Source organism: Notamacropus eugenii, chromosome 5, assembly GCF_028372415.1.
Source record: "Notamacropus eugenii isolate mMacEug1 chromosome 5, mMacEug1.pri_v2, whole genome shotgun sequence".
NCBI classification, from domain to species: Eukaryota; Metazoa; Chordata; class Mammalia; order Diprotodontia; family Macropodidae; genus Notamacropus; species Notamacropus eugenii.
The window spans coordinates 242,345,257-242,367,739 of record NC_092876.1 but is presented as its reverse complement, the minus strand read 5'-3'; the positions used below and the strand labels follow the sequence as shown (position 1 = coordinate 242,367,739).

At 39.0% G+C, this 22,483-nt stretch overlaps 1 protein-coding gene across 7 annotated transcripts in view; it reads left to right on the top strand.

Moving 5' to 3' along the window:
- Nucleotides 1-9,021: 9,021 nt before the first annotated feature.
- CCDC141 (coiled-coil domain containing 141) overlaps nucleotides 9,022-22,483 on the top strand; it is a 284,155-nt gene continuing 270,693 nt past the window's right edge. For 3 of the 7 annotated variants that reach the window (XM_072612514.1, XM_072612510.1, XM_072612513.1), the window contains exons 1-3: nucleotides 9,022-9,157; nucleotides 10,630-10,863; nucleotides 15,493-15,615. In XM_072612514.1, coding sequence (XP_072468615.1) covers nucleotides 10,762-10,863; nucleotides 15,493-15,615 — 225 coding nt within the window. In that variant the 5' untranslated portion in view covers nucleotides 9,022-9,157; nucleotides 10,630-10,761. Of the gene's footprint in view, nucleotides 9,158-9,467; nucleotides 10,049-10,187; nucleotides 10,544-10,629; nucleotides 10,864-15,492; nucleotides 15,616-22,483 lie in introns of those variants that run through there. The other 4 variants (XM_072612515.1, XM_072612516.1, XM_072612511.1 and 1 more) reach the window with 3 other exon arrangements.

Here is a 22,483-nt window from a genome sequence, read left to right as displayed (position 1 = left end):
TTTTTGAGACGTAGTAAGAGAAAAATAATGGTGAAGCAAAAGGCAAGTTAGTTTACTGTAGCTTTACTTTTCCACTCTTGCTGGAACGTAGGAAAACAGGCTGTGTGGTGACAGCCCAAACAGATCTATTAGGTTCTACTGGAGAGGTCCTATTTGTCTATTTCTCTTTCCAACCCAGGCAGGTATTCTGATTACAGCAATTATGGTGTAGTACTTTGCTGATCTATTTCCTTGTACTCAAAATTCTTCTGCTAAGGGTGCTTAACACGGTGCTCTGAACAGAACAGACACTCTATAAATGTCTCTCCAGTCCATTTTAATTAGTTTTGTAAAGGAGAGGAATATTTGGATAAGTTCCCTATTTGTCCTTAAGAAGACTTGGTCACTAGGCAGCTAGGGTGCAGTGGAGAGAATGCCAGCCCTGAGTTCAAATTTGACTTCAACAACTTAATAGCTGCGTGAACTGCGACAAGTTGCTTAACCCTGATTGCCTCAAAAATAAATGAAGATTTACTCACCATCAGGTGAAGGTCAACCTCAGACTTAGTATTAGGAGATTCATTTCTAGTCCTGGTTAAACAGCAGATTGTCTGAAGGATATGTAAGGTAAATTTGAGATCTTTGTGACTTGATTGTCCCAACTGTGCAATCCACATAACCAAGTTTTAGCCAAAGAGAGATACTTTGGTTGGGATATATTGCAGGAATAAAGAGAGGGAGTATAGGGGAATTAACACACTCCTTCCAATAGTAATGACAGAGTTGATCTTTTAATTTTTTAAAAGAACTTAATAAACACTTAATAATAGCTAGCACTTTGAGATTCAAACAATTTCATTACAATAACCCCATGACATAGATAATAATACTAGCTAACATCTATCTAGTGCTTGCTATGTGCCAGGCACCGTGCTATGATCACTCTACAAATGACCTCTCATTTTGACCCTCACAACAACCCTTGCAGATTGGTGCTATTATTATCCTGATTTTCCAGATAAAGAAACTGAGGTAAACAGAAGTTAAGTGACTTGTCGGGAGTCCCACAGCTAGTAAGAGTCTGAATTCATATTTGAACTCAGGTTTTTCTGATTCCAGCCCCTGTGCTTTCTCACTGTACCAACTAGCTGCCTTCATATTTTTTGCTTCCATTTTTACAAATGAGGAAACTGAGGTTTAGAGACATGAAGAGACCTGACCCAGACACACCCAGCTAGAGGCAGACTTCAAACCCTCATTTTCTGATCCAAATCCAGTGTTTCCTGGGAACCATACCTGCCCCATGGAATATCTGTCGTCCCTACTTCACCACATGGCTATGAGGCTTCAATGAGGGAATGTGTGTGGAGGCACTGAAACCCTCTATAGACTATTATCATTACTATTAATAGTAATACAGCTAGAGAGGAAGAGTATTAGGGACTTTACTAGACTCTCAACAAATGTTTGTTGATGAAGTCATCTATCCTCATAGAAATATCCTCATAAAAGAGGGTTATACCACAAGCAGATGACATGAAGAGATTGGTCATAGACTCATTGTCCATTTATGGGTTTGGAATCTGGGCCAAGGAACTGGGCTTCCCAGGGCGGTGTGACATGTGTGGGGTGTGGGGTGAGAGCACTGATGCACCACTTTTGTTTCCAGGTATGATTTCCATGATTTGGTGAATTTCCCTCCTCTTATTTCCTGTTTTCCATAAAAGTCTGAGTGGATGAATATCTTTTTTTTCCCCCTGCAGGTGTTGGTAATTTTTTTATCCTTCCGGGTATTCTCAGTGGTTGCTGCCTTTCATCTGAGGCATCTGCCCTGGCTTGAGTGACAGCAGAAGAAGATAAAGAGTTTCCTGTGGCGAGGGACACACCCTCCTTAGTGGCCATACTTGTAGGGAGTCCATTGGACTTTAGTGATTATCCTCTTGAAACAAAGCTGGTGTTCTCATATCTAAACATGCAGTATTCTCAAAGCTACTCTGTAGTTACTTTATACTTTAAAAACTATCCAGAAATCCACTGAAACAGTTCTCATCATCACGCAGTTTTAGAAGTGTTGCTGGTTCAGTTGTATTCCCTGAAACACATATAACTTTGTATGGAACACGACAAAACAAAAAAAACCCTTTTTTTAACCATTTTAAAGCAGAGCCTTTAAGTATGGTCCTGGGCCTGAACACTGTATTTGTACATAAAAGCCTTTAAATTCTACTGCATGCTTCCTGAACAAAGTCTTAGGGTAAAATATTTTAAACTTGAACTTTAAAAAATGACAGAGCACTCCTTTCTGTTTCTAGCCCCTCAGTTGATAACATGACAGTTTAGGGTGTCTAATTTTATGTCTTTGGATTTCCTATTAGTATTTTATTTTCTTGGCAAATATCGTAGCTGCTGGAGGGGTGACAGCCGGCATTCAGTGTCACTGCTGGCTTCCCAAGCATGCTTGGATAGTTGCTCTCAAGGCCTCCCTAGGGATTTCTATGAGCTGGAATTTTCAACCTCAAATGAAGTTTCTTTAGCAACAGTAGGAAAAAAAAAAACTCTCTAAATTTTCCCAAACTCTTGACTAAGTTTCCAAACTTTGCACATCACTGCTCGGATCTTTTAACTCTTGTGGAAGTTTACTGTCAGGGAGCTTTGCTATGGAAAATGAAAAAGGACCTTGTTCTCTTCCTCTATTTCTCTCAGATAGCAGGCATCAAATATCATATAAAGAGAGAAAGATGATATGCTGAAGAGGGATGCAGTAAATCCATGGCTCAGACGTGTGAAGGCAAGTCATACTGAGTACTTCTTATCTGGATCATGTATGGATGGTGAAATGGGTAAAATAAATCCTGCAAATCACCTGTTTTCCATGATATTCCTTAAATTTCTAGCTTAAAATAGGTTTTGTTCTATTCAAAGCATGGCAGAATGGAAGGTAGTCTTATGGCTACCACTTGTTTTAGTCCCCCAATTACTCTGGTGGATCTGTGATCTTATCACTGTGGGTACCTATTCCAACAATTCATATTGCAACCCATCTATAGCTGACTATCCTGTGCAGTGATCATCCATGCCTTCCCACAAATTTGTTCTCCTGACATCTCACAGAGACAAGTGGAGCAGAGGCAGGTCATCAGTCATCTCTCATTTCATTATATGACCAGGTTATTCCATTTTTTAAAAAAATCCAGTCATATATTTCTCTGGATACATCCTTTATACCTTCAGTGTAAAAGGCTGCTTAATTTTAACATCAGTTCAAATCTAGAACTATGGCAAAATAAGATAATTACAATTCATCTTATTTTCGATTATCTGTGACTGTTGTAAATATGGCTTTCAAAAGAAACATGCAAATAATGTATCAAGCACGGTATGAGTCTCAATCATCATGTCACTTTAGGGCAAAATTTGCTAGAAATTATATTAAATAGCAACCTCAAAGCTATAATCCTTGGAATTGACCAAATGTACTTTAAACCTGGCAATGTTTTCTTTCTATCATCTGTAGGTGGGTGTTGAGCTAAATTCAGGAGTTGCTGTTTGTAGCTTTTCTCTTAGAAAGTATTTTTGTGCATGGCCAGAGTATCAGTGAAAAACTGGAGGAAATATACAGTTACAAGTATTTCATTGTTCATTCATTCATTGATTTGTTCTTTGACACTAGCAAACATTTGTTAAATTCACTACATTCAAAGCACTGTTTTATGTTCTATCGGACTTACACAGTCAGATCAATCAAATATTTGCTGAACTAGGACCTATTATGGGGACAGAAGAATATTGGTAGTAAAAAGATGGTTCTATGAGTAATGGGACATCATAATCTCTTAAAAAAAAATCAAAATTTCAGTTGCCCCAAAGGTTTTGGAGAATACTTTCATCAAGAAATCTTCACAATGAAAAAAATATCGCTGGGGCAAATGGAGTCCAAGCATCCTGGTTGACCTGCTGAAAACTGAAGAGGAATGTTCCAAAAGAAAAATGTGAAAGTAAATCACTAAGAGTCTCATTTTAGATGAGTTGAATAGCACAATTTTCTCCAGAAAAAAAAAACAACTTAAAAACATATAAACTGTGAGTCCCATGAAAATGGTGGACCATAGATAAAATTTGAAGTAATATATGAAATCAATATAAAATACTATTACTATCCACCTATTTCTATAGTTGTGACAGAAATAAAACTTGCAATTGTTGTCTAATGCTATTGAATAATTATTGTCATTCAGTCATTCCAGGTATGTCCAACTCTTTGTGACCCCATTTGGGGTTTTCTTGGCAAAGAGACTGGAGTGGTTTGCCATTTCCTTCTCCAGCTCATTTTACAGATGAGAAAACTGAGGCAAACAGGGTTAAGTGACTTGCCCAGGGTCACACAGCTAGTAACTTCTGAGGCCACATTTGAACTCAGGTCTTTCTGACTCAGGGCCCAGAGCTCTAATCGCTGCCACCACCTAACTGCCTTGTGAATAAGACAAGACTGTTTAGTTAATTATGCCAATATGAGGCACAGTCTATAACATCATTCGACACCTACTAAGTGCTCATACAATCAATAACAAGAAAAATATTTCTTGTCCTCAAAGTATTCACAATCTAATAGGGAAAGACAATACACAAAAGGAGACTGGAAAACAGTTGTGGTGGCAGGGAAGGAGGAGAGATGTGGGGGCCTCATGTTCCCTGGAGTTGAAACTAAGCAGAACAGTAGAGAGAGCAAAGGTCCAACTTCTGACCCTATAAAGGAAGAGCCTAGCAGGGATTTAATCCTCCACCTTCTAGCCAGAAGGGAGAGGAGGCTAAGGGAGGTGGTATCAGTCAAGGCTTGAGTTAGCAACCTGCTGATGAGGTTAGAGCTTAACCTAAGAGGGATGTCTTGTTCCAGGGAGTTAGAACCATGCAGGGCAGCAGATGCAGAGTGAAATGTAGGATATCAGAGAAGAAATCAGTGAAGACTGTAGTAGACTTGGAAGGATTTATAGTTGAGCTGGATCTTGAAAAAGAGGGAGAAGTTCAAGTAAACAGAAAACCCATTATTCCACATCTGGAGGAGGAGTGGGTGTAATAAAAGTTAAAGATCTTCCCCACCATTAATAGGCCTCAGGTGGAATTCATTAAGGGAAGTTCGATTAAGGGAGGCTTGTTTTGTAGGAAGGCCCACACCTTTTGTTAATTTCTAATGACCCCTCCGCCTGTGAAAAGTGTATATATACTGTAGGGTGAGGTTTTTGCTTTGAGGTTTACTCTTTGGAAGAATGTTCATGTGCCAGATGAGAATCCAGGTAGATGTTAAGGAGTTGAGATGTTGGTGTTCTCTCTCTGGTAACTATGTATGGTCAGACAGTTGGATCTGTCTGTTGATCTGTGATGTCTGCATTGCTTATGGTCAGACAGTTAGAAGCCCTGTCTGTTGGTCTTTATTTCTCTGCTTGCATTTTCTCTGTTGGTGTATGTCATGACTCCTTTTAAGTTGCTTTCCTTAGAAAAGCAGATCTAAGAACCTGTCCTAACAGGCCATTCTGGATGTGCCACGGTGTTTGCTGCTACAGTGGGGCAGGAATGAGCTAACATGTGAGGTGGAGAGTGAAGAGCCCATCTTAACATTAGGAAAGGGGACAAGTTGGGAGGGAACAGTAAAGGAAGTTAAGATGACTCACATCATTCAGTTTGTCCAATTCTTTGTAACCCTGTGGATCAAAATGTCCATGGGGTTTTCTTTTTCCAGAAGATTAGGCAAACAGAGGTTAAATGATTTACCCAAGGTCACAAAGCTCATAAGTATCTGGGACTGGATTTGAATTCTGTTCTTCCTGACTCTCTATCGGCTGAGCCACCTGGCTGCCCTGTGGAGGGCTTTGAAACCCAAGCAGAGAAGTCGAGACCTGAGGTGGTAGGGAACAGGCAGCCAATGTCATTTTTTGATTTTAGAGCAACTGGCGCTTTGAACTTTTAGTCTGGCAAAAATGGATTCATTCTGATTTGTTTGTTGTTTATGCTAACTGATAAGAACTTACTGATTTTAAAGCTAGAATGGGCTTTTAGAGTCATCTAATTTTATAGAAATCATTTAATTTTTATAGAAGAAGAAAATGAGGCCCAGAGAAATCAAATGTCTTCCTTAAGCACACAAGTTTGAAGTGAAAGAAGAAAAAGAAACAGGAGGAAGAGCAGAAGGAAAAAGGAGGAAGATATTAAATAATAAATGATACAGTCGAATAAACTGTTTTTGAACTTTTTATTTAAATCATGTTAAAAAAAGTGAGTTGAGTGATGATGATGATGGTGTTAATAATTCACATTTTTACTTCTTTTAAGTTTGGGAAATACTTTACATTATCTCTTTTGATTTTCACTACCCTTTTGTAAGGTAAATGCCATCACTATCCTCGTTTTACAAAGAGAGTTTCAGTGACTTGCACTACTCACTACAGAGAGTAAATGGAAAGAAAGGTTTATAAAGCATTTTATATATATTATCTCTTTTTATCTTCACAACTTCTCTGGAAGGTAGGTGCTATTATTATACTCATTTTACAGATGAGAAAACTGAGGCAATAGGTTAAGTGACTTGTCCAGGGTCACACAGCTAATAAGTGTTTGAGGTCTGATTTGAACTCATGTCTTCCTGATTCCAGTCCATGGCTCCATTCATTGTACTGCCTACATGAATAACTCTTATCAAAGATTCCAAACCCCACTCCCAGTAATTAAATAAGTGGTTCTCATAGGGGACACAAGAAAAATGTGTGGCTTTTTACCCATACCCATAGGTCTTAAGAATATTGGGGCAAAGTATTTTCGTACGATTTGCTGTCTCTCTTTTGTTAAATATGTACAGTTTTACTCTGTAGATTCTGGTTATATCTTTTTGGATCCCTTTGGAGAACATTTCATTAATGTTCAGCTAGCATGGACTTAGCTGTTTTCCAGGGAGATAAACAGAAGGGACATAATAACCTCTGCAAGATCCTCTATAAACTTCAAAGGACATTAGAATGTCTGTAATTTATTATTATTTTTTTGTTGGTCATGGTAGATGGAGTACAAACAGATCATTATTCAAAAGCTTTTTAGTACCACTTTTTCTCCAGTCCTTGTAATACAGATTTGGTTAGTGTGCTATCTTTTATCCTAGCATTATTTCAAATCACTTAACCAGAGTAAAATAATACAGTTTGGGATCAGATATTTATACAACTGAAGAACAATAGATGGGACTTCTCCATAAGCTGGAAAAGCTGCATGGATGTGTGATCATTTAGGCATCTGCAGAGGGAAAATTGTCCAGTTCCCTAAACATCTAGAGAGGAAAAGTCTAATTTAAGTGGATGGAGGGGGACAAAATACGGAGCTAGGCTAGGGTGAATCTTTGCAGTGGAACGTTAGCCAGAACTGGTTTCAAGGCTGGGCTTTGCCTTTTGTTAGCTGTGAGGGTAGATGAGTCACTTGACCTCGGTAAGCTTTGTTTCCTCATCTGTAAAAGAGAGATAATAATATTTACCCTCCTTGCCTTGTGGGGCACGTGAGATACTGAAAGATTTCTAAGCTGAGAGCTCGGATTTCAAAGTGAGCCAAGGACAAACACAGCATGGAGATCTTATATTTTTAAAAGATGCAAGACATATGGAGTGAAATGAGCAAAACTGTAACAAGTTTGTACTAGAGCAGTAGTTTTGTAAAAACGACAATTTTGAAAAACTTAAGAACCCTGATCAATAAAATTATCTATCTTGATTTCAGAGGACTGATAAAGATGAATGCTGTCTATCTCATGGAAGAAAGATAATATACAAACTGGGAAAGTGTTGGAGATGACCAACGTGGGAATTTGTTTTACTTGAATGTGTTTATGGGATACTCTTCCTTCCCTCTTTCCTTCCCTCTTTCCTTCCCTTTTTCCCTCCTTCCTTCCTTCCTTCTTCCCCTTCCCTTTCTTTCTCTTTCTTTTTTCTGTTCTTTTCTTTTCAAAAGTAGGAGACAAAAATGATTGCTTGATAATTTAAAAAATAATAAAATTTAAAAGGAAAACAAAAAAGAAACATACTACTTAAATCCCATGTATTACTGCAAAAACTAAATAAATATGAATGGCACAAGAATCTACCTACGTCAACATCATTTTCTTCATTCAAAAGGTAAAAACGCTGACATTTTTAGAAGGAAAGTCCTCCAGAGTGGGATGGCTCAGGCTCCAGTGGCTGAGTTAGTAGATAATTTGATGACTGTATTTCATGCTTAAACAGATTCCCTCCTAATTTTCTGACATTTAACTTCTGGCATTAATCCTTCAGTTTCTTTTTTTCCCTCCATCTTTTCTTTCTGCTCAAATCTGAGCTCCAAGCATTCCATCGTGTACTCCACACCCTTACAAAATCATACATCTTATCCATGGCCTTGTGGACACAACCATTCTTTTCTTCCCCTGTGGTTCTTACAGCCTGCTGCCAAATACCCATTACATTATGGAGGGCCTCTCTGCAGCACCTCAAGGAACCTGACCTAACCTGTGGATGAAAGTATATGGTGTGTGTGTGGTGTGTGTGGTGTGTGGTGTGTGGTGTGTGGTGTGTGTGTGTGTGTGTGTGTGTGTGTGTGTGTGTGTGTGTGTGTGTGTGTAAGCCATTGTTTGCAGTTCTTGTTGGCATTCACCCCAGAAGTTTAAGTATTACTACTTTGGGATTTTGTGGCTTTTGATGTCAGTACTCTGTGACAGACTTGTTAACTCAGTCTTTTCCTAAGCCAAGCAAGCTCAACATTTTTTGCTCTCATTCTCTCAAACGGTCCAAGTATTTGTTCAGTCAGTTTCGCTGAAGGAGCCAGCCTTCCAACCTTCTGGTCAAGCTGACCCTCTTGCAAGCACTCTTTTCCTGGAATGAAATATTCACATTTATAATCTTTTCCCACATCTTGGCGCCCCTCCGAGTCAACCTGTTTATCAATTTGGCAGGTCTGGAGCCTGTTCTCCTCAGCCCCGGCCACCTGCCCCTCCCTCTGGTCATGACGTCATGTAAACTTCCTGGAGCTTGATGACTGGGTTCCAGGAGAGGTTTTCATCTACTCTAGAGGCAACACACTGGCCTAGAATGTGGGAGAAAGACGCCAGGCATGGCCGGATAATTGCTGAACAGCTGTGCCATGCCCTTTAGAGAAACCAGAATTGCTGAATAGAAAGGTGTGTGTGTATATACACTGTTTTTTTCCTTTTTCTTTTTACTTAAGTACATGACTATGTCCATAGCAGAATAAGATAGCTGTACTGACTTAAACATGCCCAGCAGCAACACCAAAATTAAAAATGCTTCTACAGTGAGCTGAGGTGTTTTGACGTGAAGAATCAGGCAGATCCCACTTAAGCCTGTCTCTTTACAGCTGTAGACTCTTACTCTTACTTTTCCTCCAGTTCCTTGATGCTGTTGGCAGCCTCTGAGACTCCCTCTTTCCTTTCCCCCCTCCTCTTCTCCCCTTCCCTCCCCCTCTCCCCCTTTCTCTCTTTTCCTCCTTCTCTTTTTTCTCTTTCCTTTCTCTCTCTCCCTCCCTCTCACCTCTCTTTCTTTTTCTTTGTTTCTTCTCTCTGTGTATCTCCCTCTCTCTTCTTCTCCCTCCCTCAACCTTCTCTTTCTTTTTCTCTGTCTCTTTCTTTGTGTGTCTCTCTCCTCTCTCTTTTTCTCTCTGTGTCTCTCTCATCTTCTCAGCAACCTGTGACCTTAACTTTAGTGTCACACTCAGCTGTTCTGTTGGGGGAATCCAGCAGCTGCTGCTTAATACCACAAGCAACTTGTAGCTCACTCTGAGTTTCTAGCAATAGGATTAATCTACTCATCTCGTACTATGATTTCAAGCTGTCTATGATTTCTCTGCACAGTAGGACTGGGGGTGGGGGAACTCGCTCTGAACTGCAGTGCTGAATTTTGATGTCCCCCCCCCAAAAAAACCCCAGCCATTTTCTTGTAGTAATCAAAAAACTTACAGAAAAAAGACACATTTTGGACAATAAAAGTTAGGAGATATAACAGGGAAATGATCTGTGGAAACAATATTTTGAAAGAAATGCTAAATATGAAAGGTATCTGTGGATCTGGGCTTTAAAAACAATTCCCTGTGAGATTCTTTTAAAAATAATTATTATTTGGAACAAATCTGACCATTGGATATGATTTTAGTGGTAGAGGGTGGAAGAGGAAGGGATGGTGGGTTTGGAGAGGGGTGATTGATCTACAAATATATTACTGACAGCTCTGTGCAGTAAGCAATTCAGTGGGAAAAAAATAAGTACTATAACTTTTTTTTTTAAAAAAAACAAATCTTTATGCATGTATGGAGGCCACTTGGTGACCAGTATTCGGGACAGTAGCTTTCTGGTTTTAAAGTCTATAATTATCAGTCCATACAGTTTACAGTGGACAGAACTGTATTGTTTTTTTCTATTTGCATATAGCCTTTTTCCGTTCGCTTAGCGAGTGTCAGATGATGTTCACAGAACTCAGGGCCATCCTCTACACTTCAGATAATGACAGAAAAAAAAAACCAACCCAGGCGGCTTAATGCTACCAAACTAGGGGTGTGTCAATGCTCCGTTTCTCTCTCAAGAATGATAAACTCAATGGGGCTGTCTATTTTTAACCTCCTGTTCTTTCCTTTTGGCAGACTAATCAGTGTTAGCTGAGATCTTTCCCTGAATGAATCCAAGTAACCCTGTTTGCTGCCTTCTGAAATGACTAGGAGCCATACATCTGTACAGAGGCTGCCTTAAAGAATAAACTGTGGTTCGAAAGTACCATGGCCAGCCAAGAGAGTTCTGGGGCACTGCCTTCTACAACAACAGTCAGTTCTGTCGCTGTGCAGGCTGGGGACTCCAGGATTGTCATAGCTATCTTGAAGGTAAGTTGACAGTTCTCTCACTCACTCCTTAGTTTGGGTTTGCCCAACTGCTGGGTGATATATACCTACTCAACATTCCACATGGGGCAGCAGTTTACAGTAGAGAAAAAATAATTAATGTGGCAAAGGCATCTTCCTGCTTTCTTCATTAATTAAGAGTGAACTAGCAAATTCAAGACAATTTAACAACGCATTCTTTCTTTGCATCATAAAGCAAGAGAAAGAAAGAAAGAAAGGAATGGATTTTCTGTCAGAAAACAAACAAAAAAAAGTACCTCTGCCCCAGGATTTGTTAGATTTCCAAAGGTGAACAAAAAGGGAAGGGAGCTTGTTGTCTGGACAGAAGGAAGGGGATCTGTGATTGTGCTTACAACTTTGTGGGGTCTGGTTGTAGGAGGTGGGGAGGAAGCTTAAAAATCTGAAGAATGAATTTCTTTGAGTATGAGGTGGAATAGGACGCAATTTTGTGAGAGTCCCACACCCCGACTGTACCCACCTCTGTACAGCTCTCAATCTGACAAGGTAAAGAACCTTTCCAATCCTAGTCACAATATTGAGGAAGGAAACAAAAGATCCTCAGGGGCACCACTAACTCACTGTTCTATAATGAGGGCAAGGGCTTAATCTCCAGCAAGCCCCTTCAATACTCGACAACGTAGCTTTAGGCAGAACAAGACATCTTCCATCAAAATGAAGTGACTCATCCTTTGAAAATGCCTTGCAAAGATTTCAAAGCCTAGATAATTCACAACCTAAAGATTTTACTATCTAATGGAGGGAAGAGCTGAAAACAAGCCAGTGTTTCTCAGTCAAATATAATTTTGTACCCAGATAGGTTTGATTGACTAGCTTTCCTCCTGGTCTTTTGATGCTGGACAATACATTCTATTTCACTGAACTTTGTTCTGTTTGTTATAGTAACATGCAGACTTATAGGGGAGAAACTGTAACTCACTGTAGAGAAAAAGGATTCAACATAAATGATGGAAAAGTATTTCTACCCAGGTGCATTTCCTATTGTTGGTACTATACACTTAGTCTCTGAATACACAGGACCTTGTCTCTCTCTTACCAGAGATTCTGTCTCAGGCAATAAGATAAGGTAAGCCTGATGTAAAGTAGCAAGAGTTTATAATGTGCATGTGAATTAATGATGTTTCCAGCATCCTGTAGATTCACTGCCAGATAGGGAGGTAGGCAAAGAAAAAAACATTTTAAATATTTTTGGTTGTTGCCTTTTCTCCAGCTATCCCTCTCCGGAAATATATAGCATCCTCGGAGAAGAAGGAGAATACCAATCAAGGAATATGTGCTGAGAACTCACAGCCTGATTTCTTTTAAAGAGTGGAAACTTTCCAAACTATGAAATTTTTTTTTTTCTGGAACTGTGTCTAGGTTTTTCTTGCCATAAATATTTATAGAACTGAATTGAATCGATTTGACCTTACAACCACCTTCACTTCAAAAGGATCTTTTGCTGCTGCTTTGATTATTTTTGAAAGGAGAAAACACAAATTCAGGAAACCCTGTGTAACAAAAAAAAAGGACATGTGCTTCTTAACAATCTCCAGTTTACTCATTATAATCCAGAGAAGGAATATTTCAGTTACATTATTATATCAAAATTATTATTAATTATATCACCATATAATAGATATTATTATTATTTTATATCAAATATAATTGTATATAATATTATTATATTAATTATATTCCAGAAAAAAAAAACATTTCCCCCCTCATTTTTCTTTAGAAATTCATTTGTCTGTGCCTCTGGGTTGCTGCTTTGTTCTCTCAGTTGTTGATTCTTTAAAAAGTGATTCCTTCAAGGAAACAGAATAAGGCGGTGGGGGGGAAGGTCAGGGGAAAGACTTGAGGCCCTGAACAACTGGGCAGCGTTCAAGTGGCAGATGTGATAGATGCTTCATTCTGTTTACTCAGCATATACTTATTGAGTACTTCCTAACAAATTTGGGAAAATGGTGTTTTCTTTAAGAGTAAGAGAAAAATGAGTCAGTTCAATGCCTTGTTTGCTTCATTCTCAGTCTTAGTTCAGGTTCAAAGGTAAAGATAATGGAGTATGACCTCTATTACATAGAACAAAATTTTCCCGTTATGTCCCTGTTTTTGTCTTACTTATTCAGGTGTTCTATCCCCTCTGTTTCAAAGAGCTTAGCTTGGCCAATGGCTGGGATTTGTGGTTGTATGGAAGGACTCTATGATTACTTAATACTGATTAAGGGGGAACCAACAAGGTTTATTGTATTGCATAAATTCCCATTTTATAGATGTTGACATTTCCACAGGCAGACAAAACATTCTCTCGACAGACCAGTTTTGTTCTAGAAATGAATAAGGATCAGAATAAATTTAAAGATTCTGTGGATAAGAAGTTGCATTGGGAAAAATTTGATGTGAAAAGTGAAGGAAGCAAGAAAAAAGATGAAACTGAAAATATATTCATGAGAAATTTCTTTCTGTCACATTTATTAAGTGCCTTCTGCACACTTGCTCGGGATAAAAAATAGAAGCAGGAAACCTTTCAGATGCTTAAACTCTTAGAAGAAAATTAAGATAAAAGGTGGGAATGCAAAATACAAACTGCAATCTGGGAAGGTGGCTTAGGTTAATGGCAGGGAAGTAGAGGCAGTTAGAACAGGGTGGCTAATATTTTCTGAGCTTTAGCCTTGAGCTTGAGTGTGAGTGGTAGCAAATAACAGGAGGTGAGTGGTCCAGTAGGCAGAGAAAAATATAAAGTCTTGCTCAGAGGAATCTGTTCTGAGAAAAATTTCTCAAGGGTCCTCATGAACATGGGAGTTAGGTAATACAGTGGATAGAGTGCCAGGCCTGGAGTCAGGAAGACTCCTCTTCCTGAGTTCAAATTCGGCCTCAGACACTTGTCAGCTGTATGACTTTACCCTGGCAATTCACATTTCCCTGTTTGCCTCAGTTTGCTTGTCTATAAGATGAGCTGGAGAAGAAAATGGCAAACCACTCCTATATCTTGGCCAAGAAAAACCCAAATGAAATCGCGAAGAGTCAGACATGACTGAAAATGACTAACCAACAATAGTATTCATGGAGAGAAAAGACGTGTTGTTTAGACAGTACTTTAGACAAACTACCTTCCGTCCTTACGTATGCTTAGTCTACATGCAGTGAGCACCACTTTATTATCATTAACTTGTCAAAAAAATTACTTTGCATTTTTGCTCTCCAGTTTATTCATGATTGAAATGTGTGATTGCTCAAATAGATGGTCAACCTCTTGAGGGGAGCCACTACATCTTTTGCTTCCTTTGTATCCTCTCTCCCCCATGTAGGTGTTTGTAGTCAGGAAGACTTGACCTCAGATACATTATTAGTTGTGTGATCCTAGGCAGGTCACTTAACCTCTGATTACCTCAGTTTTCTCAACTGTAAAATGGGGATAATAATTACACCGACCTCTCAGGGTTAGGATCAGGTGAGGATCAAATGAGATACACGTAAGGGCTTAGCACAGTGCCTGGAACATAGTAAGCTCTTAATAATGCTCGCTCCTTCCCTTATTATGAATTGTCCATTCACAATTAAGGGGATAATTCAAGAAGATCAAAAGAATGCTTATGAAAACCCCAATTATGTGACATGACTGACTCAACGCTGACAACATTCGGTCTGAGGAAAGCTGTCAAGCTCCTTTTTTGGGATTATGTAGACAGTTGCCTGAATTCTAAATTTGCAGCAGTTGTGTTGACCTCATGTAACTCAACTGGCACACTTTTTGCTTTTAGTAATAGATGGGATCAGCAAAAGTTGTGCATAAGTTGGATTTTAGTCAATTGAATCCTGTGTTCCACTTCTATAAAATGAGGGGATGGGACAAGATGATTTCCAATGTGTCTTCTAGCTATAAATCTATGATCCCATCTTAACTGAGCTAGGCAACATATGTGCTTAGAATACTTAGTTATGGTGAAATCTTCATCTTTTGATTTTTAGCAAGTAATGGCCATCTTCTCTCATTTTCTCTATTTGTAAGTTGGATTTTGGGGGGAGATATATTGGTTACTCTTAAATAGAAGGGTATATAGGATAATGGAAGCAATTATCTACTTTTGTGTAGGTTGGGCTACAAAATTTGCAAAATACTGTAGTATTTGATTTAAATGATTGCATCTCATTTAAATGATATGTAAATGATCATATCTCATTTGGGATTTTCAATCACCCTGGGAGGTAGGCATTACAGGTAGGATTGTCTCCAGTTTACAGATAAGAAAATTGGAAAAAGGGAGAAAAACTGGAAAACTGGAGAGAAGTTAAATGGTTTTATCATTGTCACTTAGCAATTAAAGCAGCATTTGAACCCAAGTCTCCTTAACTCCAGGCCCAGCAACATCTTTACCAGACCAGGTAATTGCTACCTAGTTGAATGTTCTTAAGTGAGCTACAACTCTTGACTTAATTCTCCCAGTTTGTAAAATAGTCAGGACAGGACTTTTAAGGTGCCTCCCAATGTTAATAATCACCAAAGCCAAAGTCAACTTTCTTAATGTCAATTCAAAAAAAGAAAGAAAGAAATGTGAGATGAGGAGGAAGAAACAGGTAGGACCTAAAAGTAACTGCTTTTGTTTTTACTAACAGAGTGGAAAATGGGTACAACTCCAGCTGGCTGAATCCTGTCCCAACCTTCTGGAAATTGGCAGCAGCCAAGATGAGACCAAGAAGCTACTTGAGGATCATGAGCTCCTCCTGGCCAAACTCAAGGTACAGAGTGGGTATGGCAGCAGACAAAGAAGAGCAGAGAACAGTGAGACTTAAACATATGGTTCCTCTAGTAACTCCTTTGACACATTCTCCTATTCCGCTTCCAAGTCATGGTGTCAGAGATCATTTTAACATGACCTCTGAAAAGGAGGCTGAGAAATGCTAAGGTTGGCTTGCTAGTAAGCTACAGGATTCAGAAAACAAGTAACATTTTCAGCCTTAATAGAAAAATGTGATAGAAAATATGGAGTTATATAACACTTTCACTGTGGAGAAATAGGTAATTATTTTCTGGTAGCTTCAGAAAAAATATTCTATCTTTTTTTCATCTTATGCATTACTGTCAGGTCACAGCAACTGCAATCCAAAACCTACAACAGACCTAAATCTATCATGGGAAACAATATCTGCTTTGCCAGGGAATTTCAGGGTTTTTATTTGTTCAAATGTTTTATAGAAAATATCTGATGATTTTTCTACCATTAGATGCAAGTGGAAAATTAATAAAGTGCAGAATAAAGTCTAGCCTGGTTCTCTAATATGTTTGTTTTTAATTTTGTTGTGATTATTTGGATAAGGATTTAAAGTAACAAGTAAAGATGGTTTGAATATTCTAAAAGTGATGGTGATGTTCAATAAATGAAAGTCTTTCTTAAAAGCAGAGAGGCCTGAATGTAGGTTTAAGAGAGCTGATGGCTCTATTTTTCCATCAGATTTCTGTTTCTGTAAATTTTGGTCTAAGAAGTTCTAGCTGTAGTAATAGTTGAAAAGAGTACTTAACTTTCCACATTCAGAAGTAAAGATGATCTGTGAATATTTGTATCTGGCATAAGACAAGAGCAAAAAAATTTTGTTATCATCCAAAGGTGGGATTAACTCAGGAAAGGATGCCTCAACTAGACCCTCCTTCCTCTCTTCCCTGAGTTCAAGTCCCTGCTTTGAGTTAGGAATATGCTTGTAATGTTTAACAACCAGCTCTCTGGAGGGAAAGACCCAACATTGATCCACAAGATACTTTTAAATTTAATCTATCTTTTAAATTTAATCCATCACTTTCTTAGGTCTAGACAACTACCAAAATAATAATAATAAATAATATTAAAATCAAACCCTGATTTGTAGCATTTTCCGTGGTGTCAATGTTCACTCTGAACAGTTAACAATTAGTACTCCCTGAATACTTCTGAAAATTTAAATCCAGAAATATCCCTTTACCATTCTGGTTTCAATGTCTCTGGTTCACAAAAAATGACTTAGGATTAATTTCATTCAGGTCACAACATTGCACTAGGGAGTATGTACTGGGCTGGTGTCATTTCATATGCAATTGTGATATAGCATTGGACTGGCTATGTTATTCACCTAATATTCCCAGCTATGTTATTGACCCAATGGAGGAGTATTCAGTGGTGCTGTTCCCCTTGCCTGTAAAATGAGGGTATTGGACTGATTTAGACAGATCAGGGCCTGACCTTAATTGATAGTGTTCAGGCATTCATGTCCTTGGACCCAATGCTGTGTCTGTGCCCACAAGCCATTAAAATGAGAGCATAACCTGAGGCTTCTCTCATTCATTCTGGTAGCATGAAGACATTTCTGGATCATAGCAATGGAGTTCCAAAGTTGAAATGTCAGAAGACACTAGACATAACCTCAGGCTGAAAGCCTCATCAGCAGGTCTTCCTCATCACCATCCCTCCTTCCCCATCTCTCTTGGTTTCCGAACTTTCCATTAGCACTTTCTCCTAGTTCCCAACCTCATTTCACTCTTCCTCTCCCTCTTTATTCCATGTCTGTTAACTGATATGTTATAGGAAAGGAGCTCTCTATCTCCTCAACATGAAAAATGTCAGAGACTCTCAGCTTAAATGATCTATAAATTCTCTTTAAACTCTAGAATTTTATGATGGGGATCCCTCTGCCAAGGGTAGGACTGTGATGACAATAAGGGGGCTGGCAAATATTTCACTTGGTTAGGCCATTACACTGATGGGAACAAGGTTATGGACATCGAAGGGAAGAAGGCCCAGGACAAGGCCTTGGCACCCACAGTTACTGGGCTTGCACTGGATCACAGTCTGTCAAAGGAGACTGAGAAGGAGCATTCAGACAGATAGAACAAGAACCAGTAAAGAGTCATGAAAACCTAGAGAGAAAATAATATCAAAGTGGAAAGAGTTATTGAAGGAAGACTTTATTAAACTTCTACTATATACCAGTTAGGTGGCACAGTAGATATAGCACTGGGCTTGAAGTCAAGAAGACTCATCTTCCTGAGTTCAAATCTGGGCTCAGGCACTTACTAACTGTGTGACTTTGGACAAGTCATTTAAATCTGTTTGACTCAGTTTTCTCATCTGCAAATTAAGGAAATGGTAAACCACTTCCATATCTCTGCCAAGAAAATGGGGTCACAAAGAGTCAGATAGAACTGAAATGACTGAACCTATAATATATGTTATATAATTGCTATGCTATATATGTTTTTTATATGTGTAAATATACAATATATAAAAATATATAAACTATATAAAACTATATTTCAGGTACAAATATTATCTCATTTGATCCTTACAACCCTAGGAGGTACCTATTATTGTCCTCATTTTACAGTTGAGGAAACTGAAGCTAATAGCTGTTAGGTAACTGGGTCAGGGTCACCCAGCCAGTAATTGTCTGAGGTGAGATTTAAACTCAGGTCTTCCCAATTCCAGAACCAAGGTTCTCTATCTAAAGTCTATAGAGAGCTTAAGGATAAGGATTAGGAAAAGACATCCAGAATTTGTATTTAAGAGGTCATTGTGTCTTGTGCAAGGAGTAGCAAATGGGTCAGTGTAGCTGAATTATAGAATGTGCAGAGGAGATGAAAGTGTAAGAAATCAAGACAGGTAGAAGGGGACTAGGCTGTGAACACTTTATATTTTAACACGGTGGTAGACGGAAGGATTGGTATGAAGTAGTTTGATGGCCCTGTCAGATTTGTGCTTAGGAAAATTGTTTTGGCAACTGTGTGGAGAGAGGGTGTATTGAAGTGGGCAGAGACCGGAGGTAGGTGTGGGAAGGCAAACAATTAGATGGATATTGCAGTAGTACAAGAGAAAGAGAGGTGATAAGAACCTGAACTAAGGTGTTGGCTGTGGGAATGGGGATAAGGGACCAAATATGAAAGAGATGAAGGGAGACACATCAAGATTTCATATTAGGCTAATTAAATATGACAGTGAGCAGTTCAAGATAATGAGGTAGCAAGTGTAACTGATTGGGAGATGTTGGTATCCTCAACAGTAACAGAGAAGTTTGGAAGAGAGAAGGCTTTGGAGAGAAAGATAATGAGTTTGGTTTAGGACACATGAGCTTGAGATGCCTATGGAGCATCTAGTTCAAGACATCAAATAGGCACCAGGTGATATGTGACTGGAGTTCATGAGAGAATATGGATTTGAGAGTCTTCTGTATAGACAAGATAATTGTACCCATATGAGATGAGATAATATAGAGGGAGAAGAGAAGAGGGATGAGAACAGAACCTTGGGGTTCATGTATGGTTAATGGGAATGCCATACATGAAGATTTAGCAAAGGAAAATGATAAAAGGCCATTCAATTTGGCATTTAAGTGATCACTAGTAATTGGAGAGAACAGCTGAATGATGAAGTCAGAAGTCACACTGCTGAGGGTTTAGATGGGTAACTTAGAACCCATGATTCCCCCAGTGCAGCCTGACCTAGAATAAGATGGAACTGAAGAATACTTAACAAAATAAATGAAACTACAATAAAAACATAGATGATATTAATATGTGATTTTCTAAGTCAACAAATTGCCTCCCGGGATTCTAATGTACAGACCTTGTTGCTATTTGAATTTGACATCCCTGGTTTAGAAGGTAATGAGAAGAGTGGAAAGGGAGGCTGTAACGCCAATGTGATACCCACAGCAGCCGCTATGGATACACATGTGTATTTCCAGGGTAAATGTACAAAATATAAACTCTCTTCCTCAAAGACAAAATGAAGACATTTATTCAGAAACCAGAAAGTCAATTCTACCATGGTAACAACCAAATTTGTACACATTACCAACAAAGGGAGCACTGCCATTCTCGAGCCTTCCCTGCCTCAGGACTCCTCACAAACAAGCTCCCTTAGGCAAAGTTCCAACCACTCTTACTCATGCTAGCTGCTCTACCTCAGTTCTGCCTCCTCTCTCTCTCAGCTCCACCTCACTCTTTCTTCCTGCTCCACCCATTTAGCAAGGTTCCTCCCACTATAGGCTCCATGTGACTCAGGCTGTGGGCTGGGCCTGAGCTCAAAGCAGGTCACATGGGCCTATTAAGGGACAGGGAAGATCTTCAAATTCCCTTACCATTACAGAGACATGGGATGCAGATGGATTTTTCAGGGAGTTTAGAGAAGGGCAAAAGGATGATAGACATTAGGGATGGTAGACTCACATGAGGGCTGAGGGTTTGTTTGTTTGTTGGTTTGTAGGATGGGGGAGACCTAGAAGCACTTTCAGGCATCAGGGAAGGAGTAGATAGAGAGAGATTGAATATAATAGAATTCTACGAGGACATCTTTTGCTTCTGTCCTTCTTAGGAATTTCTCATTCTTTGTATCCTACAGCCTTCTTACAATCATCATGAATCCCTCCATTGTCTTTTGCATGATATTCCTTTTCACTTTTCCCGAGGTAGTTGTTTCCCATATTATGCTGCCATATTGGCTATAATCAGCAGTAAAAAGAAATTCCATTGAACAAATTTATTAAGTGCCTTCTATGAGCTGAGCACCATGCTAGGTTCTACAGGAGACACAAAGATATGATGTCACCCTCAAAGAACCTAAGAATCTAGTGGAGGGGAAGGAACTAAAATACATATACATATATAGTATATATATGATACAAAATGCAAAAGAAGTGCATAAACTAGCTGCCATGTGAGGATCAAGGGGGAATAGCTCATGTCTGACTGAGAGAACTGGGCAATATTTCATGTAGGAGATGGCATTTGATATTGAAAGATGGGTAGGACTTCAGAAAGTGAAGAGACAGAGACAGAGAGAGACAAGGTGGTAGGGGAAGGGACAGAGAGAGAAGGCAGTTGAATGCTAAGGTCATAAATCACACTGCTACAGTTTACATGGACCACATGGAGCCCATAGTACTGCTGAGTGCAGGCAGAGCCAGACTTAAAAGGATTTAATCTAGATTAGAATCCATCTATATTCCAGAGAGGGAGAGGGAGGAAGGAAGGGAGAAAAAGAGGGAAGCAGGAGGAGGACAATCAGGAATAGTGAGAGGAAAGGTGTGGATATAGGAAACAGTTGTATGTGTACAGAGAGGAAATAATCAATTTTAGAGTATGTGAAAACTATATTCAATAAAGAAATCATATTCAATAGTCCCAGCACTCCCAGTTATTTGCACATTGATAAGTATTCATTAAGCAGATATTATATGCCAGCCTCTGTGCTAGGTGTGAATGATACAAATGTAATAAAAAAAAAAGTCTCTGTGCTCTAGAAACTTGCCATTCATTCATTCTTCAGTCTAATAAGGAATATAAAGTACATACATATAAGTACAATAGAAAATGGAATGTAAAAAGTGCAAAGGATTGGTCTTAATGGAATGCTTTGAGAAAACAAAGTAGGAAGGGACCACTTTCAGATGTGGGGCAAAGGGAAGGGAGAAGGAAATCAAGGAAAGCATCATGGGGTATTGAGGCGTCTGAGCTGGGCCTAGAGAGAAGGAAAGGATTTCACCAGGTGACCATCGATAGGGGAGATGAGGAGTCTCTTCCAGGAACAAGAATGCGGAGGTGTTGGGGCAGGAGAAGCTCAAGGTGGATAACAAGAAAGGCGGAGGTAGTTTGCCTGCCATAAAGGATAAATAAAACCACAGAATGTATCATAGTGCTGTAACAGTGACTGGAACCAGATTGAAGAGGTTCATGAACACCAGGCTAAGGGGTTTCTCTTTATTCAGTAGGCAACTGGGAACCACCAACATTTTTAAAATTGAAAATGTTATCAGAGTTGTGGGTATTTTGGGAAGATTTCTTTGGTAATGGTATCAATGATTCAATAAACATTTATGAAGTGACTACTCTGTGCTTAGCACTAATCTAAGTGCACCCAATACAAGAAAAGGCAAAACACGGTCCCTCCTCTCAAGAAGCTTACAACTTAATGGGGGATGACAACACAAGAAAAGAAATTGAAAAGAAATGGGGAAGGTATGCAAAAGCATAACAAAGTCCAGAGGAGTAAGGCCACTGGGAAATGGTATGATAGCTGCCCTGGGTACCCTCCTTAAATGGAAGATCTGGAAGAACTTTCCACTGCCTACCCGTCAGCTTCTCTAGTCATGGCTGGACAGCAGAAGGTATTAAGGAAGTGTTTTACGGTATGATCTTGTTGATCGTATGCTGGTAATGATTTGGGAGGGAGGAGGAAAAAAGTAGTGAGAGACTGGATCGCTAAATAATTTCAATTTGGCCCAATTACATAAAAAGTACCTTAGGTTGGAGTTGGCGAAGTGTAACATCTAATGGTAAATTTGCTTCTGATTTCAACGGGGCATTTAAATTCTGCTTGTTTCAGGCTTTCCATTTGAAAAATGATAATAATAAAAATGACCTCTCCCAGGAATAGTGAGAGGATAAATGTGTGTTATACTATTCAAAAGGAAAAGCAAAGGTATAGTTATTATGTTAATAGTAAATCTCTCAGAGGGATCTCAGTGTTGAATTTGGCAGGAATGCCATTTAGAAGCTTAGGAAAAATCCCAAATCCAAATAAAAACATAAACTGAGAGAAAAAAACCCCACTGAAAACAGAATTGTTTTTAAACCTTTAATTTC